The sequence below is a fragment of the Monomorium pharaonis genome, chromosome 6 (genome assembly GCF_013373865.1).
Source record: "Monomorium pharaonis isolate MP-MQ-018 chromosome 6, ASM1337386v2, whole genome shotgun sequence".
Lineage (NCBI taxonomy): Eukaryota > Metazoa > Arthropoda > Insecta > Hymenoptera > Formicidae > Monomorium > Monomorium pharaonis.
In genome coordinates this window covers 2,410,940-2,435,085 of record NC_050472.1, presented here as the reverse complement: position 1 = coordinate 2,435,085, position 24,146 = coordinate 2,410,940, and the positions used below count along the sequence as shown (strand labels likewise).

The following is a 24,146-nucleotide window of genomic DNA, read 5'->3' as shown; positions in this document are numbered from 1 at the left end:
CACGGTCGCTTTATATTTAATAATCTAACATTTTTGTTACACAAAGCACGAACATCGGGCAGCATGTTCGAAATTATAATTAAACTATAAATAGTTTATCTTTCAGAGAAGAATTTTTTATCCGATGCGTACGGCTAACTGATAGAAGCGGCCACCGCGAATTTATCGATCGCGGTACTCTCGCGGACGGTCAACCCGAAAATTCACCACCTCTTTCAACCGTTCCTCGACCAAAGATCCAAAGGGAGAAAATCGCGCCTCCGCACACCATTTGCACTCGCACACGCTGCAAGCCTCGTGCGATGCAGTCTCGTTGTAGAAACGCATGCCTGATAGACTGTTATGCGTATGCGTACGTGTTAACGAGGACATAGTCTGGATGCATAAATAGACGTACACACGCGAACCCACACACACACACACACATTCACATACACACACGTACGTGTGTACATGACACGATACGTGCATGTCAGTAATTCTCGTCGCGTCGATAGAATCCCAATCCTCCATTGAAGTCGCAAAAAGAAAAAAAGAATCGAATAAATGTTACGAAGGCGAAATTGTTGATTCAGCGCGCGGTTTTCACGTCTCTGCGGTCCCTTGTCGAACCCCCCTACCTCGAAAAGTTCGCACAAGATCCTCGGTGGCCGCAAAATACTCCGGCATTCGCGTTCCAGTGTTTCGAGATTTTTTTTTTTTTTTTTAAGTTTCCTCGTCCCCGTCCCCCGCGTTTCGGAGCTGAGTGATTGTCTGCCACCCGAAACAAGGATCCTTCTGGATTCATTACTCAGCGCGGTCGTTCGCCATTTACAGTCTTAAAGTAAAGGAAGCCCGAGTTCCGACGCGCCGCGCGGACGAGGGGGGGCGGGGAAGTCTCGGGGAAATGAAATATGCCGCGGCGAAAAAAAGTCCGCGGGAAAGCTCTCCCTTTTCTCTATCTGTCTCTTCCTCGCTACGGAAGGCGCGGCGAAGACGCGAAGACGCTCTCTCTCGCTCGCTCGCGCCAAACAAGCGTCGTAAATTTCAGGGCGTCTCGCCTCGAGAGAATCGTACCTCATCGAGAGAGGGGAATGTAAGCGCCGCTGCCTTCCTGCAAGCCGCGCGTCGACAGTGGCTTTATCTCGGAAGAAAGGCGTTCGGTCGGAGAAAGTTCGCGGAAAGTTTCCGGGGCGTTCTCCCGGTGCCTCTCCGTGACGGAAGCGGAATCGCGGTGATATCTGACTTTTTAAATATTGCGGACAATAGCTCGCGGGATTATTTGCGCTTCGATACGCGACGCGCATGCAAAATCGCGAGAAAGTCACGCGGCTCGTATTGAAACCGACCCGACTAGATATTTTATTTTTAATCGTCAATCAAGTTAGATGACAGAGTGTCGAGCTTCAGTAAAACAGTTTCAATTAAATGTTTGATTAATAAAATCAGACGTCTGAAAAAAATATTTAATTCGGTAATCGTTTAGTAATTGCTTGATTACTGTTGTTAAATCACTATTAATATAATCACCAAGTACTTGATTATATTAATCAAACATTTAATGATTGTTATTGTCTCTCTTTTAAACTCTTTTTTTTTTTTTTGTTGAGAAGAAGAGCTGGAGGTCCCTCCACAGTAATTTCGCTCAAAATTACAATTTACACGAATGGTAGCACAAACGCGCAATTAAATCGGGATGCTTAATTGTGAAACAAAATAACGCGTCGCGTTTTGGCGCATAAATGTTCGACAATCGGCCATGTCGTTAATAACTTTATTCACGATCAATCATATGGCCAATCTAAAGCTCGCGATTGTTTTTATCATAAATGCGTGTTCCCTGTGTGTCGCCCGGAACAATGTACATCGACACTAATGACGCGTTAATAATATGGAAAACGCAAGCGCTGACATAAACGTATCCCGCGGGCTTTAAAAGGCTACTTTTATCATAGGGAAAGCCGACAAAGCGTGACGCATTAGTCACTTTTGATATTAAAATCCCGTATAAATCGCTGGAGCCTCATTTTATCGAACGTCGAGCCATTATCCCTTTATTATCTAGCGCAGCCTTGCCGGTCGCTGCCTTAAATATCATTCGCGCGCCATAAACTTGAACGTGTCAAACATTGATAAAAAGAAAGTTTACGCTTGACCTCTTGGAAAAAAAAAAAACTGTCTCGGAGTCGCGTCGTTGCCTCGTCACAGTAAAAAAAAAGTAGGTTTTATACGTGTTGCGTGACTTTCGATCATTCCTTCGATCACGAGAGATATACTTTTACGACGGTCGAAATAGAAACTTTCCGTTTGCGATAAAACGACCAAAAAGTTCCGGTGAGAATCGCGGACGCTCGCCGGGAGGACGGAACGTCGTAAAACGCGGCGCGACGCGCCGTCCGGGGACGGGGACGACGACGGGTTCGCGAGGTGCCGCAATCGCTCGAGTGTATTTCGCGGACGTAACTGGGACTATCAAACTATAATACAGTCATTTGGCTGACTAGTAAAGAGTTACACGGCCGACGCGCGTGTCCGTGGGCGGCTTTTACGAGGCCCTTAAAAGCGGACTTAAACTCTCGTCCGGCGGAGCGCCTCCTAACCGCACGACTACGAGCGCAGGGCGTAAATTTTCGAGCCGACGTTACGGCATTACGACGTTACAATGTTACAACGTTTCTGCGACGGGTTTGACAAGGGAGACGTCGCGAGCGAGCGAGCCGCGCGATTGGATCCCGTAAATCGATGTAACCGCCAAACCCGCCGCTGACCGCCGAGCGTGTCTAATAATGTACGAAGGCTACCGTGATATATCGAGTTCGGATTTCTAACGCGAGATCGAGTGGGATTTAGGGAGGATCTCCTCCGTCCGGCGTTGCGGCGACGATAAAGGATTTACGAGTGGAATTTCGTTCCTCGCGGTTGTAATGGCTTTCCTGATGAAGATTGAATTCGGCCCTTCCGGCGCTTTCGAACCTCTGAACGAACGCCGGGCTCTCCTTTTCCTTCTCTCTTTTTACAATCGGTAGGATCACGAAGATTATCGTTTATAGGCGCCTCTTTATTTGTGTGGACAAACGAGGGTGAATTTTTCGGGCCGGCATGCTAAAGTTAACCCGGGAATAGTCACCGGTACTTTTTTACATCCCAGCAACGAGAAAATGAAACTTAATACAATTGATACGGTAGGTTGATGCAAAAGCAATGGAAATATTTGTTTTGTTAATGTTTTGTTAGTAAAACAATGTATTCAAAACACTCATTATATTATGTAGGTAATAATTTCAACTGTTCCTACATACAAATATTAAACATAATTTTACAATGACTATTTCAAAAATAGTAAAAGTTCTCATTACTTTTACATCATTAATACAAATTTAGTTATATGTATAGATATATACAGATCTGAAAATAATTTTGTTGAATTATTAATTAAAATAGTTGTGAAGGATGTTTAAGCATAATGAATGTAACACTGTAAAAAGTTTAACAATCAGTTTGAACGCTCTACATAATTGTAATAGTTTAGCAAAATTATTTCAGATCTGTATCTACAGCAAATTTTAGATACTTTAACAAAACGATATTTTCTATATAGTTTTCGTTATTAATTGAGAAATCCGTATTCATCTGTCACGTCTTTTTACCTTAAAAAAAAAAACACATAACATCGAATGTAAATTTATATACACCTAATAATCGCAAATAAATTATGGAAGCGATGATCGCTTACCGGAAAAAAAAAACTAGGTGATTCTTCTCGGGTTAAAGGGGAACGACGAGGAAAATGCCCGGAAGCGGGACGGGGTGTACAGTCACATTCTCGTGTTCTGACTGATGACTTGGAAGCAGCGCTCGTACGAATTACTAGCTGCCGCCTGGGGAATGCACCGACCTTATCTTCCAAGGAAGATTAATATAGCTGGCACGCGTACGCATTCGGGAGCCGATCGCATGCACACGATTAATACAACGCATAGTCATTACACGGTTGTATATTACATATAAAGCCAAGTACATGTCTCTCTCTCTCCGTGACGTATTCGCGACTGGTCGTGCGATATTCGTTCCGCTGAAAGAGATTGTTCGATTGCTGAAACGCTTTGTAAATAGTCACAATTCTCGAAGAACCGCACAGCGAGTGGTCGAAGCGTCTTTTTTTTTCGCCAGCTGATCGCAAAGATCTCGACCCTCATCATTTCTCGCGCGACACACCTAGAAGAAACTGCCGCTTCGGGTGCGCCATAAAGAAAAATTTCATCTTCGAAGTGTATTATCCGTACTGCTCGTGCATCGCTCGTACGACGTTAGGTGCAGTTTTACAGTTTTACGACGGGTACAACGCGCGACTTTACGACGAGGGGAGACTGTCGCGACCGGATGAGATCTTCCTTGCGACAGATCAGTGTTTAGCGACGGTAACGCACTGCACGTTGCACCGCTGTTTGTTAGACATGCGCTGATTGTTAGTCCTGTGAATGCCGCATGCCGTCGAGGACGAGAGCACCGATGTATGTACACGCGACGTACGCACACGTCGACCAAGTTTCGCATCGTCATGCAACGCTGTCGAGAGGTATCATTGCGCGAGAAGCGAAGAACGCGTGAAAGTTGCGGGATTAAATTCAATCCAAGCGTTTAGACGCGAGATTTTTAGAACACGCAAAATTTTTTTCAGCGGCCTAAGAATCTCGCGGTTGATCGAGGGAGTTTAGAAATGCTCCGGATCCGCGAAGACGCAAAGCTTTAAGATTGCGAAGGAGGAGGGGGGGGGGGGAAGATCTTTCACCGTTATTTATAGACAGATTACTTCGCCTCGCTTACTTCTCGTCGCATGCGATACTGAAGATTTATAAGCGAAGCGGGGCAAAACTTCCTTCGGCGTGTGTGCACGCGCGCGTGTAAAGGTATACATATAACTTGGGGAAGCCGCGTTTCCCACGATTCTCACAGATCATGATACGGATACCCTCGCGACATTCACATAACGGCATAGCCACGATCTCTCTCTCTCTCTCTCTCTCTCTCTTTCTCTCCTTCTCTCACGTGACATATTTTATCAGCGCATTCGATCATAAACGCTCTCTCGCTCATTCATCTCCCTTTTTCGAATCATCTCATCACGCCCAATCTGTCCGCTGTATCGTATCCGCTACAAGGTGCCCTCCCGCGAGAGATACGCGATCGGCCGCGGGGGTATTATCTTCCCGGGTAACTTTCAGTCCATTTTTCTTTAGCGAACGCATAATCTCGGACTTAATTCCCGGGCTCTCTCTTGGAGAAAATGAAAATTAAAGAGCGCGCTCGCGGTAAGCGCTCTTGAATTAAATTCCCGCTAAAGAAAAGTCGACGGTAAATTCCTTGAGAAAACAAACTCCCGCCGCCGCTCGTACACGTCTCCCTTGGGGGCACCCGCAATTACAATTAATGCAATAGTCTAACTAGGGAATTAAATACGGATCTCGGGATTTTCGGGGGAACCCGGCGGTCCTCAGATCCGCCTAATAATCCCGAACGATCGTCTGATTTGCCAAAGTATTTGTCGGATAGCTGCTTCCCCCTCCCCCTCTCTCTCTCCCTCTGTCCCTTTTGTTCGGCGCTCAGCCCGAAAGGGACGTTAATTGCGAACAGAGCGCAGAGTCGTCTCGATAGAAATCCTCCTGGGGGGAGTCCCATTGATCACAATTAGCCTCCGCGAGCCGCGGGTGAAACGAAATTTTCCGCGACCCGGAGAGCAAACCTCGCGGCGTCGTCGTCGTCGTCGTCGTCGTCGTCGTCTTGCCATTACTCACGATGATATCGTGGTGGCGCGCGGTGGTAGCGATACCGTCGTTTTCATGCGAAATGACGTTTATCGTAATTGCCCGTCCGGGCGCATTGAGCGCACTAAATTTCCGCGACGCGCTCCTCTATTAATTACCTCCTGATAATCTCGACTTGTAATTTACAATACGCCGGAGGACCCTCCATCGAAAAATCGCGCCGTCGCGCTCGTCGCCGAGCGCGACGGGGGCAATTCGACCGCGGAATGAATCGCCCGATTAATCGCAGTTGCAAATGACTGATCGTTGTGATCAGTGACTAATTAAACCTCGCGCACCGTAGCGCGGACAAAATAGCTCGCTTTCTAACGGGTCGTTCGATCAATTTACAAGCGTTATTAATCCCCGAATATCGACGATAGCGCCGGGCGAAACAAAAAAGGAGTAGCCACCGATAGCGCGATTAATCTTTTCCGCTGACGAGGGGAGGGAAAGGGGGAAGCACGTGCACCTCAAACGGTTTCACGTTTCCTCGGGAGAAACGAGAGCGAAGGACGGAGGATCGATTTCTCTTCCTGAGAGGAGAGAAGTCGCGTGAGGAGCAGCCGCGCGTGCTGCAAGATAAAAAGAGAGTCACTCGCGCGCGTATGATCCCCCTCTCTGTACTCGTACGGTCGTTAACGATCGTTCTTCCTTTTTTTAATTCCCTTTTTTTTTCTTAATTTAAAAAATTATTGTGTACATGTGTTTACTTACCTTTATATTGACTCAATGATGTTATTCTGTGGTGCTTTGCATGTCTCTATTGGACTCTGCATGTCGTATAGGGCATCGTAAGTACTTACTTAAGTGAACTCATCGTGAGAACCTTACGAATACACACGACACCAATTTCAGACGCCAATCTCGTCGCCCCGGAGGACGGGCGGATTCGCGAATCCAACGGATCTCTCTGGACGCCTTCCGGATTCCTTCGGGGGCTTCGAGTCCCCCGAGTGCCGGTGCGTCCCGGGATCCGCCGGATTCGCGGATCCTTCGTTCCCTGGATGTTCGAACTTCCCCCAAGCCGAAGATCCCCGAAACTTCGAATTCTCGGATTTCGGGAACGCTGAGTCTCCCGGTCCTTGGATTCGGACGATTGGAATCGGGAATCCTTGGGTTCCGACACATTCAGGAGTAAACGATGGATCGATTTGATCCTCGAATACTTAGATCCTTGTACACAAGTAGTAGAGTCTATGGCCGAATCTACGTCATTTTTATATGAAAATGCGATCGAGGAATCTCGTTCCGCCGACCCGTTCTTAAACGAAAAAAAAAAAAAGAGAGAAAGGAAACGTGATGCAAGTCCGAGAAATGAATTCAATGTAATCGCGATGAAAAGGAGCATCGCATCTAATTAAAATGGAAGTAAAAGTAATTTTACTAATAAAGGATAGTAGATCGGTAAATACACATTGTAAAGCCCTGTAAATTCGAAGTCAAAATCCTTCACATAATTAATGAGAATCTCAGGATCGACTCGAAATCTCGGCTACGTGCTCTACACGAGGCGGTACAGTTCCGAGATGTATTTTTGCTTCAGAACCAAAAGTTTCGCCGACACGTATACAACTTCACGGTTCGTTGCTCTGAATACAAAAGAACGGAGTCGGCGAGAGGAAGAAAAAAAAAATAGAGGAACGAGCCTTCGCCGATCGATACGATTTCAAGTTGCGGAAAAGAATGAGCTCTTCCGCTACACGGGCGAGCCTTGTCGCGAGCACATCTCTCTCCTCGCCCCCTACATTTTTATTAATTTATCCCGACATAGAGGAGATACCTTAGCCAGTAGCCATGTATTACTGTTAAAGTCGCCCTTCTCGTTCGTTCGGATAGATAACCCGGCTAACGATCGCCGATCAACCTCTATTACGATTTTGCCTGTTTCCTCTTCGTCTCTTATCTGTCGGTTTGTATCGTCTCTCTTTTCTAGTTCTTTGTCAATATTTTTCTCCCCCGACACCTTCGGATGCCTAGTTAATCCCCCTTTTCGTTACTTCCCGGCTTTCCCATCGGCCTCGAGTCTCGAACCTGCAAAAGAGAGATTAACGAGGGACGAACAAAAAGAAGGATGACGAGGGCGGGAAGGGAGGGTGAGATAAATAAGTGGTGAGGAAGGGTGAAAAGGGGAAACGGAAAAGAGAGAGATTCGCGCCACGGGGGAAATGCCGACGGCGTTTGGCGAACACGGGAAAAGGGGAGAAATGGCTTCCGCGGATTTTTCCCGCTCGAAAGCCGATGTTGTTCTAACTTGGGGGTGCATAAACTCCATCCTTTTAGTAATATTACCCGACCGGTACGGGAATCGTGTAATTTTGTACTCGCGTACGTGCCGGGAGAGACGTAACGATCGAGGTCGAGAATTTCTCGGGGTAAACATACGTTTTCAAATATTTTTCTTTGACTTTTACTTCGCTTCTTGATTTCAGCATTGTAATGAACATTCGCTCCTTTATATCAACAAAGTAGTCGTATGCCATGCACTCCCCTGTTCTCAGGGGCAAAAAAATTTATGGGAATTATTTCTCTCTTTCTCTCCGGTGTCGTCAGTTGCGTGAATCACGAACGCCCGAAAATGATTTTCCAGGCACGATGACCGGATTTCCTCTATTGTTTTCTCAATGCTCCCTTATCCTGCTATTCATTTCGTGCCGAAAAATCCTCCCCTTTTCCGCCCTTTCCCCTCTCTTTTTTCCGGTCATTCTCTCTCATTAAGCTCGTCTACGAACACCGAGAGCCATATCGAAGCTGCGGGCTCGTGAATAGCTAACTGCCGCCTCGTTAATTACCTTCCCGGTTTTTTTCCCAGTGTAATGCGATCCGACAGGAATTGTACGACGATACGGTGGTATCGTCCGTTTTAACTTTTGTGTTATTCTCCCCGGCCTCGCGAAATTTTTAACATGCAGCAGTTTCTTTACGATATCTCGTAAAGCGTGCCTTTCACGAGAAGTGCGCGTAAGACCTTTCGTGCTTCTCTCATCGAGATCTTTAAGGAGAAAAACCTATCTTTCAACCGCCTCCTGTCGAGTTTGAATTTTTTATTTCTTCCAAAATGTACCGTGTAAGTCACGTATTTCGTCAGAAAATACGCGATCTCCAGTTGAGATTTATCTTAAAAGAATAGCGTATATGCCCTGGAACAAAGTACTTGCCGAATCATGACTCATTTACGACTTACTCTTTCCTAGGATATTTTTTAAAGCTATCCTTTAAATTTGCGATCTTATGTCGTACAAGAAAAGAAATGCAAATTAATAGTTTCCGATGACCTACTTTCGAACATGATACATCGACATTTTTTAATTAGGAAACTTCTCTTCAATTTTTAGTAGCATCTCGATGTTCACTTTCATCGATATTGCTGCAATATTAACATGTCACACTTTATATCGCGATTCGTATCGCGAAATATTTTCAGCTTCTTATGTGTTATCGAAAATTTGCACGGGTTCCATCCAAGTTTTATTTGCTTATTCGACGGGATATCGGATTCCCTATCAAAATTTATCTTTCATTGCTTCTCCGCGAGTCTCATTTTACCAATCCCTTCAAATTTTATTTTTCATTCCCTTAAGTGGACCAGGGGCTTAATTTCCAAAATTATGATCGTGGATCTTCCTCATCTTGTCCGTGCAGGAAGCGCGATCACTGCTCCGGGCAATTCGGGAGAAGAGCGTAAATTATGTGCGTCACGTAATGTTGCCGCTTCCGTGAACCACTGACGGTCACGTCCCGTTACCACGCTTTCTTTTCCCTTATGCCCTGTGTCTTCCCTGTAAGTAATTCATTCCATCTCTTCCTCGCGGCGTGAGTTGCACGGAGTTTCAAGTTCGTTACGTCGATCTAATTGCGACGGTTTCAGTCCCGCGGCCAGCTCTCTGAATTTCAAGTATTTTTCATTTTAAGCGATCTCTCGGGGATCCCTTAGCGCAGACCCTCCGGCCGCAATCGTCACCTCTCGCAAAGGATTTTATTTTTCAAGATTATGTTTCCACGCCTCCTCGTTTATTTTTGTTAGACGCCATTCACGAGCACGCGTAGACCGCGGTAAAAGAGAAAGTCGGTTCCCTTTTCGAGCCGGATTCAAGAATTCTTGGCTCGCTGAGAATAATGGACGATTAAGTAGGAAAATCGATTTTCATCGAGGATACGATAGGATCATCCTGAGACGCGACGAAAAGTCGGGGGCTTCGCGAACTTCACGCGCCACGCGTCGACTTGTTCCTTCGCCGTCCAACTTCTCTACGAGTCCTCTCCCAACTTTTCTTATTTTTCTCGCTTTCCAATGTTTCTCTCTGGAGAGTAAATGGCGCCCAGAGATTCGGCACGGTTCATGTAAAATTCCGTTACGCCTTAATCTGTGTCTCTTCCTCTCTTTGATTAACACGTAATGGAACGTTGATGACTTCGGCCCGAAATTGGACGCCATCGGATCCTCTCATAAATAAAACCTTTACGTTTCTCCCTTCTTCCTCCTCTTTCTTTTTCTCTCTTGCTTTTTTTGTTTTTGTGCTTTTTTTTCCCCCCGACACGGCTCCTCGTAAAACCGAGGCGCGACAAGCAATGCGTAAACGATCGACAGAAGTCTCTTCTCTCCGTGTAGGAAAAGGAAGACGGGCCAGTGTACAAGTTTTACGAGACCATCCGCGATTTCGGGGACGAGATTATGAGCTCCATCAGTCATCTGAATGATGTTACCCTGTTTGCGCCCAGCAACGACGCATTGGACGAGCCGGGTGTGAAGCAGATGCTGCAGGACAAGAACCGTATGAAGGACATCCTCAAGCTCCACTACGTCAAAGAGCGACTGACTCTCGAAAAGATCAAGGACAGAAGCGTCAGCCAGGTAAGTCCATTTTTCTCTCTACGTGCGAAATTATTATAAATTTTGACAAGATTAACATAAGATTATAATATAATTCGGGCTCCGTCTTCGAGTCACTTGTGTGCTGGATAAAATATCGTGCCTGAAATATTAACTTTGCTTATCTCCAGTCATATTCATGAGCTTGAATACATATTTATTTATTTAAATGTCACGACGAAACGTAATATTCATCTCATATCGCAATCTTGCTTAAATCTTTTTTTTTTAAACGTATGTAACATTCATTGCTTTACTTTGAAAGATTCTTCTCCGCGTATTTTTACCAGAAGAGCTCGACACGTCGTCGATATAATTACACACGTGGAGGTATATTATCACACTGATTAATCCAGCCTTTCTCTTTGTTTTTTTTTTGTTTTTTTCAAAGACCAAAACCGTATTCGGCGGGAAGCCGCATCTCGGGGTAATTACAGATTCATACAGTTTTTCAGTGTTCATTTCTCCCATTTTGTTTTTCTCTTTTTTTTTGGCGTGAACTGTTCGCAAACTCTCTCTATCTGCATCCATTCACACTGTCCGCTTTCATGCGTTTCCCGATGTTGAACGTATTACGAGCGCGCGAAACGAATGCGAGCTAACGTTTCCAACACACTAACACCGCCGCGCCGGAGCATTCGGCAATCGATAGCGTCAATAAATCTCGCCCCGCCAATAGCTTTAGTAATCGAACGCCAAAGAGATTTCTATTCTTGCCGCGATACACGGTATATACGAGGTGGCCCGGAAAGTCGTCGTTGAGGTTTAACGGGCGCGACCTGACGCGTCGTCGCCGCGAACGAAATTTTTACCTCGCAATTCCCGGAGGATCCGCAGCTCGCGAGGGGGAGCGGGGTGGCCGGTACTCGTCGCGCGACTTTCGCTCCTCCCGACGGGAGAGTTGATTTTTTCCACGTCACCCCGTATACCGGGAAACGCACGACGATTCGAATGAAATTGCGGCGAGGTTCGACAGTCCGCGGAATGGATTTCTGCCGTTTCGCCGACAATAGGATGGCAACGATAATTGCGTATTTTTGCGAGGAGAGGCCCCCCTGCCCCCGCCTGGGAGGACGAAACCGAGCTCACCTGGCCGGGCGCGATAAGAGAGCTCGGGCTTCCTCGGATTAAGTGGATTGGAAGATAAAAAAGTTCTCCGCGGGAGAAGAGAGAGAGAGAGACGCCTGACGTCATAACAACGCGCCGGGGCCGTTCCGCTCTTAAACTTTGCTCGAAGTCGACCGGTTCGTTTTCGCACTTTTCGAGGCTCATTATCATCCAATCAGCATGGCGGAAACTTTTCGTCGGAATAACAAAAAGCTCTCGGCAATTTTCCGCCGGGCCCTCCCGCACTTTCCCCACCCCCTCGCAGTTGCCTTCGCTTATTTTTGCAGAGTCGAGAACGTCTTCGTCGACGACGAAATTGCGATTGCCGCGAACCCCCTTCGTTTATGTGTGTTTGAAACGATCGGACGGCGTGGACGGCTGTTTTCTCTGTCCTTTTTTTTCTTTCCATTGATCTCGTAATTACTTCGGCGTCTCTTGGATCTTTCGAGATCGAGAGGCTTATCATCGTTTGTTTCGCACCGACGTTCTACAAATAGAATCGCACGTGCAACATCGTTATCCGCATTATCAATCATACGCGACGCATAGCGTTTTGCGCGCCGTTCGAAAGCGCGTCTCGTTAGCGCACGCGAGAACTCAATTACATCAGAGAGAGATAGAGAACCGGCAAATACCGGTAATCGCGATGCGCCGGGAAAATCAACACGGGGACGCGTAATCGCTCACGTGCGACCGCGCGCCGCTCTTTGCCCGACACGCACGATTTGTTATATTAATCTTCTTCGTTATCGGCGACATCGACTGCCGGCGTAAAGAGAAACGTAAAAGCCGCGAAAAGGGAACGCGCGAATGACACGCTGCCACCTGTACGCGCGAATCCGCGAGAGAGAGAACGTTGAGAGCTGAGAGACAGTTGGGCTAATTCTCGCGCAAAAACCGATAAATTCCTTCCTGAAAGCGCCCTCGTATGGCTCCGGACGAGTTTATTGGCTCTGCAACATTGTTTGCAGATTTATCCCGTTATCTGTACGCACTGCCGAATTTATAGGGTACCGCCGGTGCGACGCGTCTCGCAAATCCGCGGTGAAAAATCATGCCCGGCTGATTGCGCCTCGCGGGTTTGCGAAAAAAAAAAGGAGGACGCGAGAGCGGGGAACGGCACGGGGAGGAAAATCGCGAATCGCATCACGCAAATGTTCGGTCGGAAAATACGCCGACACGTGGTATCGCGATGGAAGCTCTCGCGCGATGGAAATATCGCTTTACAGCTTTCAAACAATATTGAATATAATAATCCGCGCCGCTAATATTCATATGGGGATACCGTACAAGAGTAAGGCCAATTTTGATTAAAAAGCGGCTCTCAGTTTCGCGTTGAAAATTTTTCTTTTGGAAAAAAAAAGTTATTTCCGAATTAATCCACGTGAGTAGGATAAATCTAATTACTCTAGCAGTGTCCTAATTACTAGAAATCGAATAAATTCTTTTCAAATATGCAAATTATATTATTGTATAGTTACATTAAATATTATTTGAATCGATCTTTTGAGTAAAGAGAAAGGATTACAGATTTGGGCCGCTTATCTGAGATTAATTTAGTAATAATGAGGTCGCAGCTTCCTCACAATAAAGAATACATTCCGAGAGATATAACGAAATTCTCTGTGCAGAGCGTTATTTCTCAAAGGTTTCCTCGAAATTCGCGCCACACTTTACCGCTGTAGTAAATAGGGTATCAGGCCGTAAACCGCAGAATAATCGGGCATTACCCTCTTGCGTCGCGAACGCCTGAAAACAGGGGGTCTAATATCCTGCGGGAAAACTCGTGGAACGGCGAAAGAGATGTAAAGAAGCGTTTCTTCGCTTCCAGCGTCCTCCTTTCCGGCGCCGGCGGAACGTCGTCCTCCCTTTCTCGTTACCTCGCGGTACCACGGTTGTCTACGATGCCCGCAGTCTCGACGCTCACCGCGCGTGTTTCCGATATAATATGTATTATTTTCGAGAGAAACTCCCGGGCGCCGCAGCCTTCGCGGTTAAGTTTCCGGAAGTTTCCGTTCGCGACCGCAGATGGTCGCGAGGAAATTCGATTTCGATGCATGAACTTGTTGGCGGGCCGGGCGGGTATCCCTTTTCGGAAGCGTTTCCCAACCGGTCGCGCTCAACGAAGGCAATCTAATTCGTTTCTCCGTTGCCGAGCTTCAAATAACAATGAATATTAATGGGCCGCGCTCGCGAAGCACGAATCGACGAAACGAAGTTCGTCCCGGCGGCGGCGGCGGTGTCGTCGTCTCGCGAACACGAGTTTCGCGAGGAAAACATCCCCGACAGGAATTCTCCGAATATTTGACGACCTTCCGGAAAGAGATCTTTTTCTCGGCGTTAAAAGGGGAGAACGCGTCCTTTTCTATATATGCGATATCTCGCGTGCCCTGCCATCGATCGCGGTCCCGTACTCGCGGGATATCGAGATCTTTCCGCGTTGGAGCGCGCCGATGAATGGCCGTGCGGAACGAGCGTTTTCAGCGCGGTAACGCGCCCGCATTAATTTTCCAGTTGGATCGAATTCGTGGGAAAGCACCGCGCGGTGACTTACGAGCTCGACAATGGGGGCCCGGGTAGAAAAAGAGCAAGTGAGAGCAAGAGAGAGGGAGAGAGAAGGTGCTGGTACGCGGTAAAATTAATAATTACAACTAGCCGCGACTACCAATCTAACGCGTTCCAACTCGTCGATATCTCGATCGCGCCGCCCCTGCCGTATGTAGCGTCCGTAACGTCGGCTCCCCGAGCCATGAACGCAATTACGCGAAATCTCCGATACAGCTAATTACACTTCAATATCCATCGAGCCGCTTCAATCATTCAGCAACGCCAATACGGGATGTTGGCTTTAATTACTCCATCCGCTCGTTAATAAATTAACGTTCGATCAATATAAATAAACATTCGGATATATGCGTGGAGCGGCGATGTCGGAATACGGCGGGTAGTACGCTAAAATGTCCGCTCATCGGCGATCGTTCGTTCGCGTGACGTGAAACCATCGGCCGTTCCTGCCGACTGACTGAAAAATGATCGCGACGGGTTGCGTTTAGCGATCAGATGCTAAATCTCATCATCGAAAATCCGCGGGAAAATGAGGAACAGCCGGTCGATACGATTTAATGCCGTTGCGGTACGCGGCGGCAACGCGACGGGGTCGCAGCAGGGTCGAGGCGTTATTAATTAATTTGCGAATGGATTATCATAAAAGCGCGCGCGCGCGCGCAAACGCAGCGAACAGGTGCGCTAATGCCGATTCGCTAATTGCTGGTAGTTACGGGTCGCATCGATCGGTAATATCGCCGTTATTTACTGCGCCGCACGCACTACACGGACGCGTGTACCAATATTGACTATGCCGAGCCTCATGCACTGCGCAACGGTGTATATATTAATCATGGTAAACAAAGGGTAAATCGCCCTTAATCGGAAACAACGCGGGCGCGTACCTGCGCGGCGTGACATTTTCGCATGGCCGCCGCCGCGTGACCGTCCGTTGATTAGGACGTTTCAAAACCTTCCCCCGCGCCGCCACGTTCAATTTCGCCGGCGAATTCATCCCCCGGATTTATTCCCGGACGCTTCTCCGAAAAATTAAATTGATCCAATTTAATTAAAGGTAAAAATGTAAATCCTGCCGCAAATATATGCGCTCAAGTTGCGCTTTCTGTACTAAGAAACGAAGGATAAGTTTATTCTTATCATTCGCGACAAGACCAATTTGCATTAAGTCACGTCGGTCGGGGTCGAAAGGGAAAATAATTAATAACTTCCGTTCGAGAGAAAGTACGATAAGCAAGTAACTCCCGCGGAAAAATGTGCTCTGCATCAGCGCACGCACGCGCGTTTCTTTTGGAGTTTTCTTTTTTCTCTCCTCCCCCCCTCTATCTCTTTTTTTATTCGATCCGATTTGCATTAAGCACCGCACGCACTCGCGTACTAATTTATCGCCGAGATATGTTTTACACGCGCTGCGGAAAAGCCACTCGTACGCTGATGAAATGATAAAGCACCCCCGGCAGAGGAGTCATCGCGAACCACGTCAGACTGAGCCGCAACGTAAAATTCAATTTTATTCGTGATTTCGCCGCGAAGGTATCCATCCCGTCTGCGTTTTTCTTGTTCCACGTTCGTATTTTAAGCATGCGTTATTTAAACTTTGTCGGTTCAAATCTACCTCTCTCTCTCTCTCTCTCTCTCTCTCTCTCTCTTTTTTCCTCGATAAGACAAGAACTGTAACTTTACCTGAAACATCGATTTAAATAGCGGCTTAAATCGTTTCGAGGACGTTACTTAAAATATTATTGAGAGTTTGATCTCTTTAAATTTTTGAGGTATTTCTGAACTATGAATATCTGCTTTCTATAATTCTACAGTCCCTAACACAGTTGGATATTTTCATTACGCGAGTGGTTATATTCTCTGATAAGCTTGACTCGCGAAGATGACTCCGATGCCCGGATATCGATAAAATATAAATTTCGCGTGGGAGACGCGTGTTCAAAAAGAGGATGGATGAATCAATTTCAATCTTCCGCGTCGCGTTCGTATCGCATCGCTTTTCTTTTTCTGCTTCGGTAACGCGATTTATTCTGTCGCGATCCATACATAATTCATAATTAATCTACCAGACGTCGTTTCTCCGCGCGAATGAAAGTTTCTGTCATAGTTTTACGCGCGGCTAATTGATAATAAGCGAGCGTTGAAAAACCGAACGGACGTGGATAAAAAATTAATTGCGTAGGCGTATCGAAAGAGTGGCGAGTGCTTATCAGAAACTGATTGCACGAGTGCTTTAGAGTTTCCTTCTTATACCTCGATAAAATTAATAAAAAATTAATAAAAACGTCTCACCTTAAAGCAGAGCGCAGCAATATAAAATGCTGAATCCATTATGCAGGAAAGCATTTTATTTATTCATACGGGATATTTTCGTCGAAACGGCGAGGCAAATTTATTATATTAAATTTAGTGTTATATAATTTTAAAAGTAATTTCAATATTATATATACATATGTGTAACTAGAATTTTAATAGACCAGCAAAATTTTTAATTACAAAATAATATAATTATTTTTTCAACCCTCTTTTAAATCGAAATCTAACTTTACAGAAATCAAAAAATTTTCTAATCGTTTCCAATATAAAGTGCCGTCGTGTACAGAATCGGCACCACAAAATCCGCAGGATTTGAAGATGTTTCTTAGGACTCCTTATTCCCAGACAATACAAAATCCCAGGCTCACTCTGTAATCACGCAAACCTCTTGCTGCCTCTTTTGAAACACCCCGTACACAGTTTTCTCGGCCTCTCAGCGGTGGATCACGGGCGCGGATGAACGTCAGGAAAGTAACCGGAAGTGGCTCTGAGTGCACGCCGGGAAATTCATGAGAGCTGGATCAGCCGGAAAAGGGATCGTTGCCTCTTGGCGCTCTCCATACCGAGCTTTTCCATCCCGACATCAACGGCTGAGGAGCGAATGAGAAAAGAGAAAGAGAGAGAGAGAAAGAGAGAGAGAGACGAGGCAAAAAGGCCGAGGGAACAGGTCGGAGGAGAGAGAGTGTCGATTTGCAATCCGGACGATATTTGCAAGTTAAAGACTTGCGCACCGAACACACAACGTACGCCACGTCGTCCGGATAATCCGGCGGATCGAGGGGATTCGTTTCCCGCCATTGCTACCCGGGATCCCGCGCCGCGGCTCTTTTTTAAGATCAAATTTCACGTCCGTTCAAGAAAGCGGATCGCGCACTCGGAAGTGCCGCGTGATTCCCCGTCCTCCCGCGATCGCGCGATTTTCGTCCGGAGATTGTCGCGCTGATGGCTCCCCTTTGACGCACCGCAATTACGGTATAATAAACACGTTTACTTTTTACAAAAACACGGATCGTATCATTTTTCACGTGAGCCTCAAAGGCGGAATCTCTCCCGGACCGGTCTTTATCCCGCGACGATTACGGGAAGCCACGTCATCGAACAAAGAAAATCACAAGAATAACACAAGAAACACAAAGCGTAAAGAGACATAATTTGCCGATCTTTGCTCTTGTCTCGTCGCTTTTCTCGTCGGATTCCTAATCCTTTCCGTCAATATTGGCGTGTTGCTGTTGTGTCCATGTGATCGCGTGCACGTAACTCCGTACGGAATTTCCTTTACCTATAACTGCCTGGCATTTCAAGCTTCGCTTCTTCGTGTCACCTCTATGTGTACGGAGAAAGGGAAACGCACATAACTTTTAATTCCCGTTGCCTCTCTGACTGCGAATCTATGTCTGTGCTGTGTGATGGTTCCTATTTGTGCACGAGATCGACTTATGTGCCAATTCTCCGAAGGAGGCGAAGTCACGCTTGATTAGTTCGAATAAATTTCTACGCTTGAATCTCCGTACGCTTGGTTCACCTCTCGAGTGACATATTGTTTTTAAATTGTAAGAATTGTTAACGTTACGTGAATTAAAATCTCTTTGATCCAGTTAACAAATTATCTGTTAAGAAACAGCATGACTCAAGCGATGAAAATTACGCGCCTTCGAAGAATTGATTGTCTATTATATTACGCCTACACGGAAGGAATAGTTTCAAACATTAATATTAATTATTATAACAGTAATTAAATTGGAATACTTAAAACAGTATCAAATTAATATTCTATTTATCAATCATTGTTTTATATAAAAAATTGTCTTGCTTATATGTAATTTAATCTTCATTAAACAATTCGAGAACCTTAAACTTCAACAAAAAAAATTTTTTTCCAATATAACAGTCTAAAGAACACAATATGTGTTTTGAAATAATGATATTAAAAATTCTAATTTTTGAAAATATTTCCATTTTTTTCGATATTTTTTTCTTTCATTTTTCGTTTATGAAAATTATTATTGAATAATAAAAATATATTTTTCTTGATGAAACTGTTCTTTGGGTAAACAGATGTCCATTTTAACACTTGTATATTGTAATTTGATTTCAATATTTAGCATATTTGGAAAATAAGGAGCAAAAATGTTCTCTTTTTCTGTGTATCATCTGTGTGTGCATCTTTTTTTGTATGCCAACAGTTACATTTCTGTTTTTTTCGCACTTTGGCGCAGTTTCGGTGTTTGATGTAACTCTTAAAGTGCCACGAACATTTCCTTCACGGAGTCCTGCTCGGATTCTTACAGGTACCGACCGCCGCTGACAAAAAGAAGCTCTACTTCAACGTGGTGCAAGGACCAAGGGAGAACCAAACCGTCACCGTGGAGGGCGGCGGCGTGAACGCCACCATCATCACCCCCAACATCGCCGCTACTAATGGGATTATTCACATAATCGACAGGCTTCTCGGGGTCCCCTATACTACTGTTCTCGACAAACTCAGGACCGATCCGATGCTCAAGTGAGTCTCCTACCTTCTTCTTCATCTTTATTCATCTTCATGCAAAGCGACTCGCATCATCGGCTTTCTGGTAGCGTCCGGGTTGCATTTTGAAAAACATGAAAAGCAAACGCGGGAGGAAAGGAGAGCGCGTAAGAAACATTCATTATACAGTGTCCCGATAGAGTCGGCTTGTAATTCCGTAATTAATTTCATGAGTTCACCTTTTCGTTGTATATTTAAATTCTTAATTTTACGTACGTACCGGAGTAATGTGAACAGGAATTATGTAAATATTGTAAATCTTTGCGCCGCGGTGCGCTCGGAATTTCCACTCCATTTCGTATTCCCTCCTTCCGCGGGAATAAAGTGCACAGGATTCCGATTCTCGGTTCGCGCGACGAAACGGTATGACCGAACGACGATTCGTCCCCCGCGCGAGAAAAATATCACTGTCTCACGGTAATTGCGGGGACGGCGGCTCGCGCCTTGGATCTACCACGTGAGCGAGCGCGGTCACGCGAAAAACACGCGAGCCTCCACCCGCGATCATGGTAGATACGATCTTGGCGAGAGACGCCATTACGCCTTATCCATTCCTGAAAGAGAGAATCTTATCCGCGCGTGACCTTTCTTCCGCACGACTCGCCCCTCCCCCCTCGTCGCGCCCTTCTCTCCCTTCCTCGCTCTCGTTCGAATTTAATTAAAATAACGCAACAAATCCCCATTCCAATTACCGCGGACCCCGCCGGTGCTGTCGACGTAAAAAACTATAACCGTGGAGGTGTGTCTTACGCCCGGAATTGCATAGTTCCGCAAGGGCACCACGTCGTGCCTATTAAATTCGTAGCTCGCCTCCCCCGCGCCGATATTGCCTCCTTGTCCAATTTAACGGTCGGCACTCGAAGCGCCGCGCGCAAAAAGGCAAATAAACTCACTCGGCGAGATTACTCGACTGGAACATACCGGGTTCGTCGCACTCTCGACTCTCGACTCTCGCTTAGCTCCGGTCGTCGCCCTACAATCCGAAAGATTAGGAGAATCCCTGTCTCTTTCGTAGACGAACGATCCCAGAAATTCGTCACAGATCACATTTAACAATTAACAGATCTATTGACGCGGGCTTTCCCGGAATCTGACGATTCGCCTTTAGAGTCCAGAGACTACGAGGATCTGAGGCGCGACAACGGATCGAGCTTTTCCGGGTGGTAGATTGTTTATGTACGCTATGATCCAAATAGCCGGCCAACAATCGTGCCCCGTCATACCGTCGGCAGCTTTCCGTGCGAAGAAAGCTGCGCGCGCGCGGATTATCTCCTGATTTAAAATTATAATTGATAACCCGTGGACGGGGCGTGGAGTTCTCTAGCAGGTAGAGAAGAGAGAGAGAGAGAAAGAGAGATAGAGGGAGAGAGAGGCGACGACGAGCGGGGTCGGCGGCTTTATAAAGAGCGGAGAGATCAACCCCGTAGTAGAGGGCGGATTAAATCCCGTAAGAGGCAGCGCGAAGGTGAGAGCCCCCGGGGAAGCGAGGATAGAGTAAACACCGCGTTGTTACCACGGTCTGCTCTCGCAATTCCCGTCGTCGCTGAAAAATTTCCGCGCGGTGCTTAACTCACACGCCCCCCAAATTCAATTAAAATGATTTAAGCAACGCGGATGAGCATTATCAGGCGTTATTTACAGTCTCCTCTGTCTCCGAAATCGCCTTTACGAAATCGTCGACGTTTCGTCAAATTGATCCGCCGATGTTCCTTTCTGTCTTTTTCAGCTCGACTTACTTGCTGGGCCAACGGCGCGGATTTAACGATCAGCTGAACGATACGACAAAGCGATTTACGTACTTCGCCCCGCTCGATTACGCCTGGAGAGACGCGGCGAATAATTATCCGTCGACCACCAAGAAACTCTTCATGCCCGAGTACAGTTATCACGTGAGTAACTTTTCAAATGCATACTGCAAATCTATCTTGAACTTCTATCCGAGATTATTCTCGAGTCGCGAGAAACCGCGGATCCCTTAATCCTCTTCTTGTCTCGTCGGATCCTTAAATTTTTGAAACGGCTGTACCGTTTTACTTTCGGGTCCGCGCGCAAGTGGTTTTAAATTTACATTTCTATTATTTTTCCTGAGATACACACAACGCGAGGAGACCCGAAAAGGAAAGCTCTCTCAACTGTAAAAATATATGTAATTCGTTTACAGACAAAGCAGATATTGGAGCGACACCTCGTAATAGCGGATCAGGCGTACACGATGGCGAAGCTGAAGGAGATGAGCAACGACACGATTTTCCTACCTTCAGTCAGGGACAATCTGAAGCTTCGCGTCAAGGAGTATGGCGAAAGTGAGTAGATAAGTTTCAGAACAGCTACGCGTACTCACTGGCGTTTACCGCGTAGATATCCTAACGTCACCTCGGGGTGACGGACGTCTCGCGAAAGTTCGTCTGTACGGCGCGAAGTCTGTCGTATTCGCACGCGAGCGTAATCTAGACACGCGAATCCGCGGGCACGGATTAAAACACATTAGGGGACGGTCTTCTAGAAGCACGAAACGTGTTCTCTCACTCGAACATCTTTAACTATCTTGTTACCGCGTCTATCGTGGCGCGCTCGCTCGCGATTATCCTCGCGAACGAGCGGAATGCCGAACTGTCGCAGGCGCGGAGGCGCCTGTCACCGACACTCTCAAACCTGGTTGCTGTCTGATTACATGTAGCTGAGAGGTACGACGAAAACGCAATCCGTCCAGAAACATCCGGTGAGTGAGCTAAGTGTGTTTAAACGTCGCCGACGTGCGACGACACGAGCGCTTTCACTTTGTACGAGCAGCACAGTTACTGATTGCGAATAACGAAGGAGTGCACCCTTCTTACGCACCGCGTTACGCACTCGCGCGTACATGCGTACCCGTGACGTCATGTCTGTGTGCGCGCGAGAGGATGGAACTGCCGTGCGTAACTCCCGCCCCAGCGAAGTTCGCTTCCAATTGCCGTCGGATCCGTCAACTCTGAGATTCATGAATTGCCGGGAATCTTCGTGTATCTTTCAATATTTGAACACGTAGAATCGCTTCGATCCAATTTACCGGTCTTAGAGAAGGTCCGCGTAAGAAAAAGTACTCGCTTCCGAGAGCCACGGATCCCGAAAAGTCTCAAGCTCGCTAGATCCTGGTGCCTCTCGATCCTTGGTGCTACCTTCGTGCAACGCGATTCTGATTTGTTTTCTATGTTACCGTATACGTCGAGCTTGCGCTTACGCTGACGCTTACGCTTACGCACACGAAGGATCTAGCGTCCAGGGAAAAGGCGATGTTGTCCTTTCTCGGAGAAAAGGCGAGACGAAACGAAACGAACTTCGCTCGGCGCGAGAGAGATTGCGTAGACCTCGTTCGCACGGAGATTAGCGACAAGCCGTCGAATGCTTCGTTTAATTATTTTGTATTATTTGAGACATTGCATCGCAGTTGAATCATACGTTGCATCTGTACGCGGATCAAGCTACCGTGATGTTGTACGAGTCCCCCGTTTGGGAGACGATTTCTATCTCGTCGCTTCAGCAACGCTTGAGAGCCCCTGTCTCACCACGATCGAACCCGCTGTTAAATAATACAGGAGACATCGCGCGCACAATGGGCGGCCCGGAAAATCAAGACCGTCCCGATTTTCACGATCAATTAGAACCGGGACTCTCAATCCTGCAGGATGCATTCACGCCGCAATTTTCGTTATAGTCGCAAGTGGGGCCCCAAGGGAGCTTAGCACAGGGTCAAAAGTCACTGAATCGAGATAAAAAGAAGGGGGAGGGGGTAAAAGAGAAAGAGAGAGAGAGAGAGAGAGAGAGAGAGCGACAGCGCGGAGTGAGCAAAGCGCACGGTGCGCGAGAAACAAAAGCGTATTAATTGCGGCGAGGGCAACAATACTCATTGTGAACGGCGGAATTAATTACGACGAGCAGAACACTCATTGTTGCGCGTAAATTAATTGCGACAACAACGGCAATAGGATATCATTACCTTTGTCGCGACGAAAACGAGGAGCCACCACCTTTCCCTCCTCCTCTTTCTCGGTTACTATTTATCGCACACCGTGCAACCCTTCGCGAAACCTCAAACGTGTCCAAATGCGACACGTGGAATAAGAATAAGGAACTTCGCGGAGTTGCGTAAAATTTCACGGAGGAGACATCCGCTAGCGGGAAACGCGATCCGTCAGCTGTCGTCAAAAGAGAAAATGATACGCGATCGTTTAGACTACACGGAGACATTAATCCCTTAATATCCGGTCGCGTTCTGTATTAAGCCGTTGAAAGCCGGCTGTCCACCATCGTATTAACATTAAAGTAATTTGTTACGCTGGGGGGTCGATACTAATTACTTCCCCGGTGATTCGACCGCGCGTTGTTGTTTCAACAAATTCGCCCGCAAGAGAAACAAAATAACACTCACAAATATTAATGATGTCATTGTGCGAACCAAAACGAAATTTTAACCATGTAAAAGTGTCGGTAACGTTTCGCTCGATTTATTGGAAGTGTTATTTGGGCAGTAATTAACGCGCGTAACGATCGCGAGGATCAATCACGGTACGTATCTTTCGCGCAAGTGTGGCACGCGAATAAACCACACGAAGGGACTTCGTTTCCGCGCGCGAGTCCAACTTCCGTCGCGCCGCGCAAAGTCCAGGAAATTCTCGGAGCGGATGCAGCGCAACCTTTCCGTAAACAGTCCCTTTTTACGTTCCAGCGTCTCTGACTCCAAAGTATGATGAATATCTCGGTCGCCACCGGGATTTTTCGCGTTATCGAAAAGCGAGAGACCGACCTCCGTTTCGCGAAAAATATGTCGCCTCTCGAACGCGGAAGCCGGATGCGAACGCGCGCCATTATGTGCCGGAACCGCAGGACGATTTATTATGCACCTTTCGACCACCATTTAAATGCAAATTCCTTGATTACCCCCGGCGCTAATTGCTACGTGCCCACCCGGTTATTCGCTCTCGCCTATGAGCAAATTTCCGAGGCGTTT

At 46.7% G+C, this 24,146-nt stretch overlaps 1 protein-coding gene across 5 annotated transcripts in view; it reads left to right on the top strand.

Annotated features, from left to right (window-relative positions):
* Window positions 1-24,146, top strand: part of LOC105832399 (fasciclin-1) — a 231,126-nt gene that overhangs the window by 201,815 nt on the left and 5,165 nt on the right. For 2 of the 5 annotated variants that reach the window (XM_028190600.2, XM_028190599.2), the window contains 6 exons: window positions 10,390-10,632; window positions 11,042-11,077; window positions 18,924-19,138; window positions 20,889-21,051; window positions 21,324-21,465; window positions 21,840-21,881. In XM_028190600.2, coding sequence (XP_028046401.2) covers window positions 10,390-10,632; window positions 11,042-11,077; window positions 18,924-19,138; window positions 20,889-21,051; window positions 21,324-21,465; window positions 21,840-21,881 — 841 coding nt within the window. Of the gene's footprint in view, window positions 1-6,568; window positions 6,575-10,389; window positions 10,633-11,041; window positions 11,078-18,923; window positions 19,139-20,888; window positions 21,052-21,323; window positions 21,466-21,839; window positions 21,882-24,146 lie in introns of all 5 variants that reach the window. The other 3 variants (XM_028190598.2, XM_028190601.2, XM_028190602.2) reach the window with 3 other exon arrangements.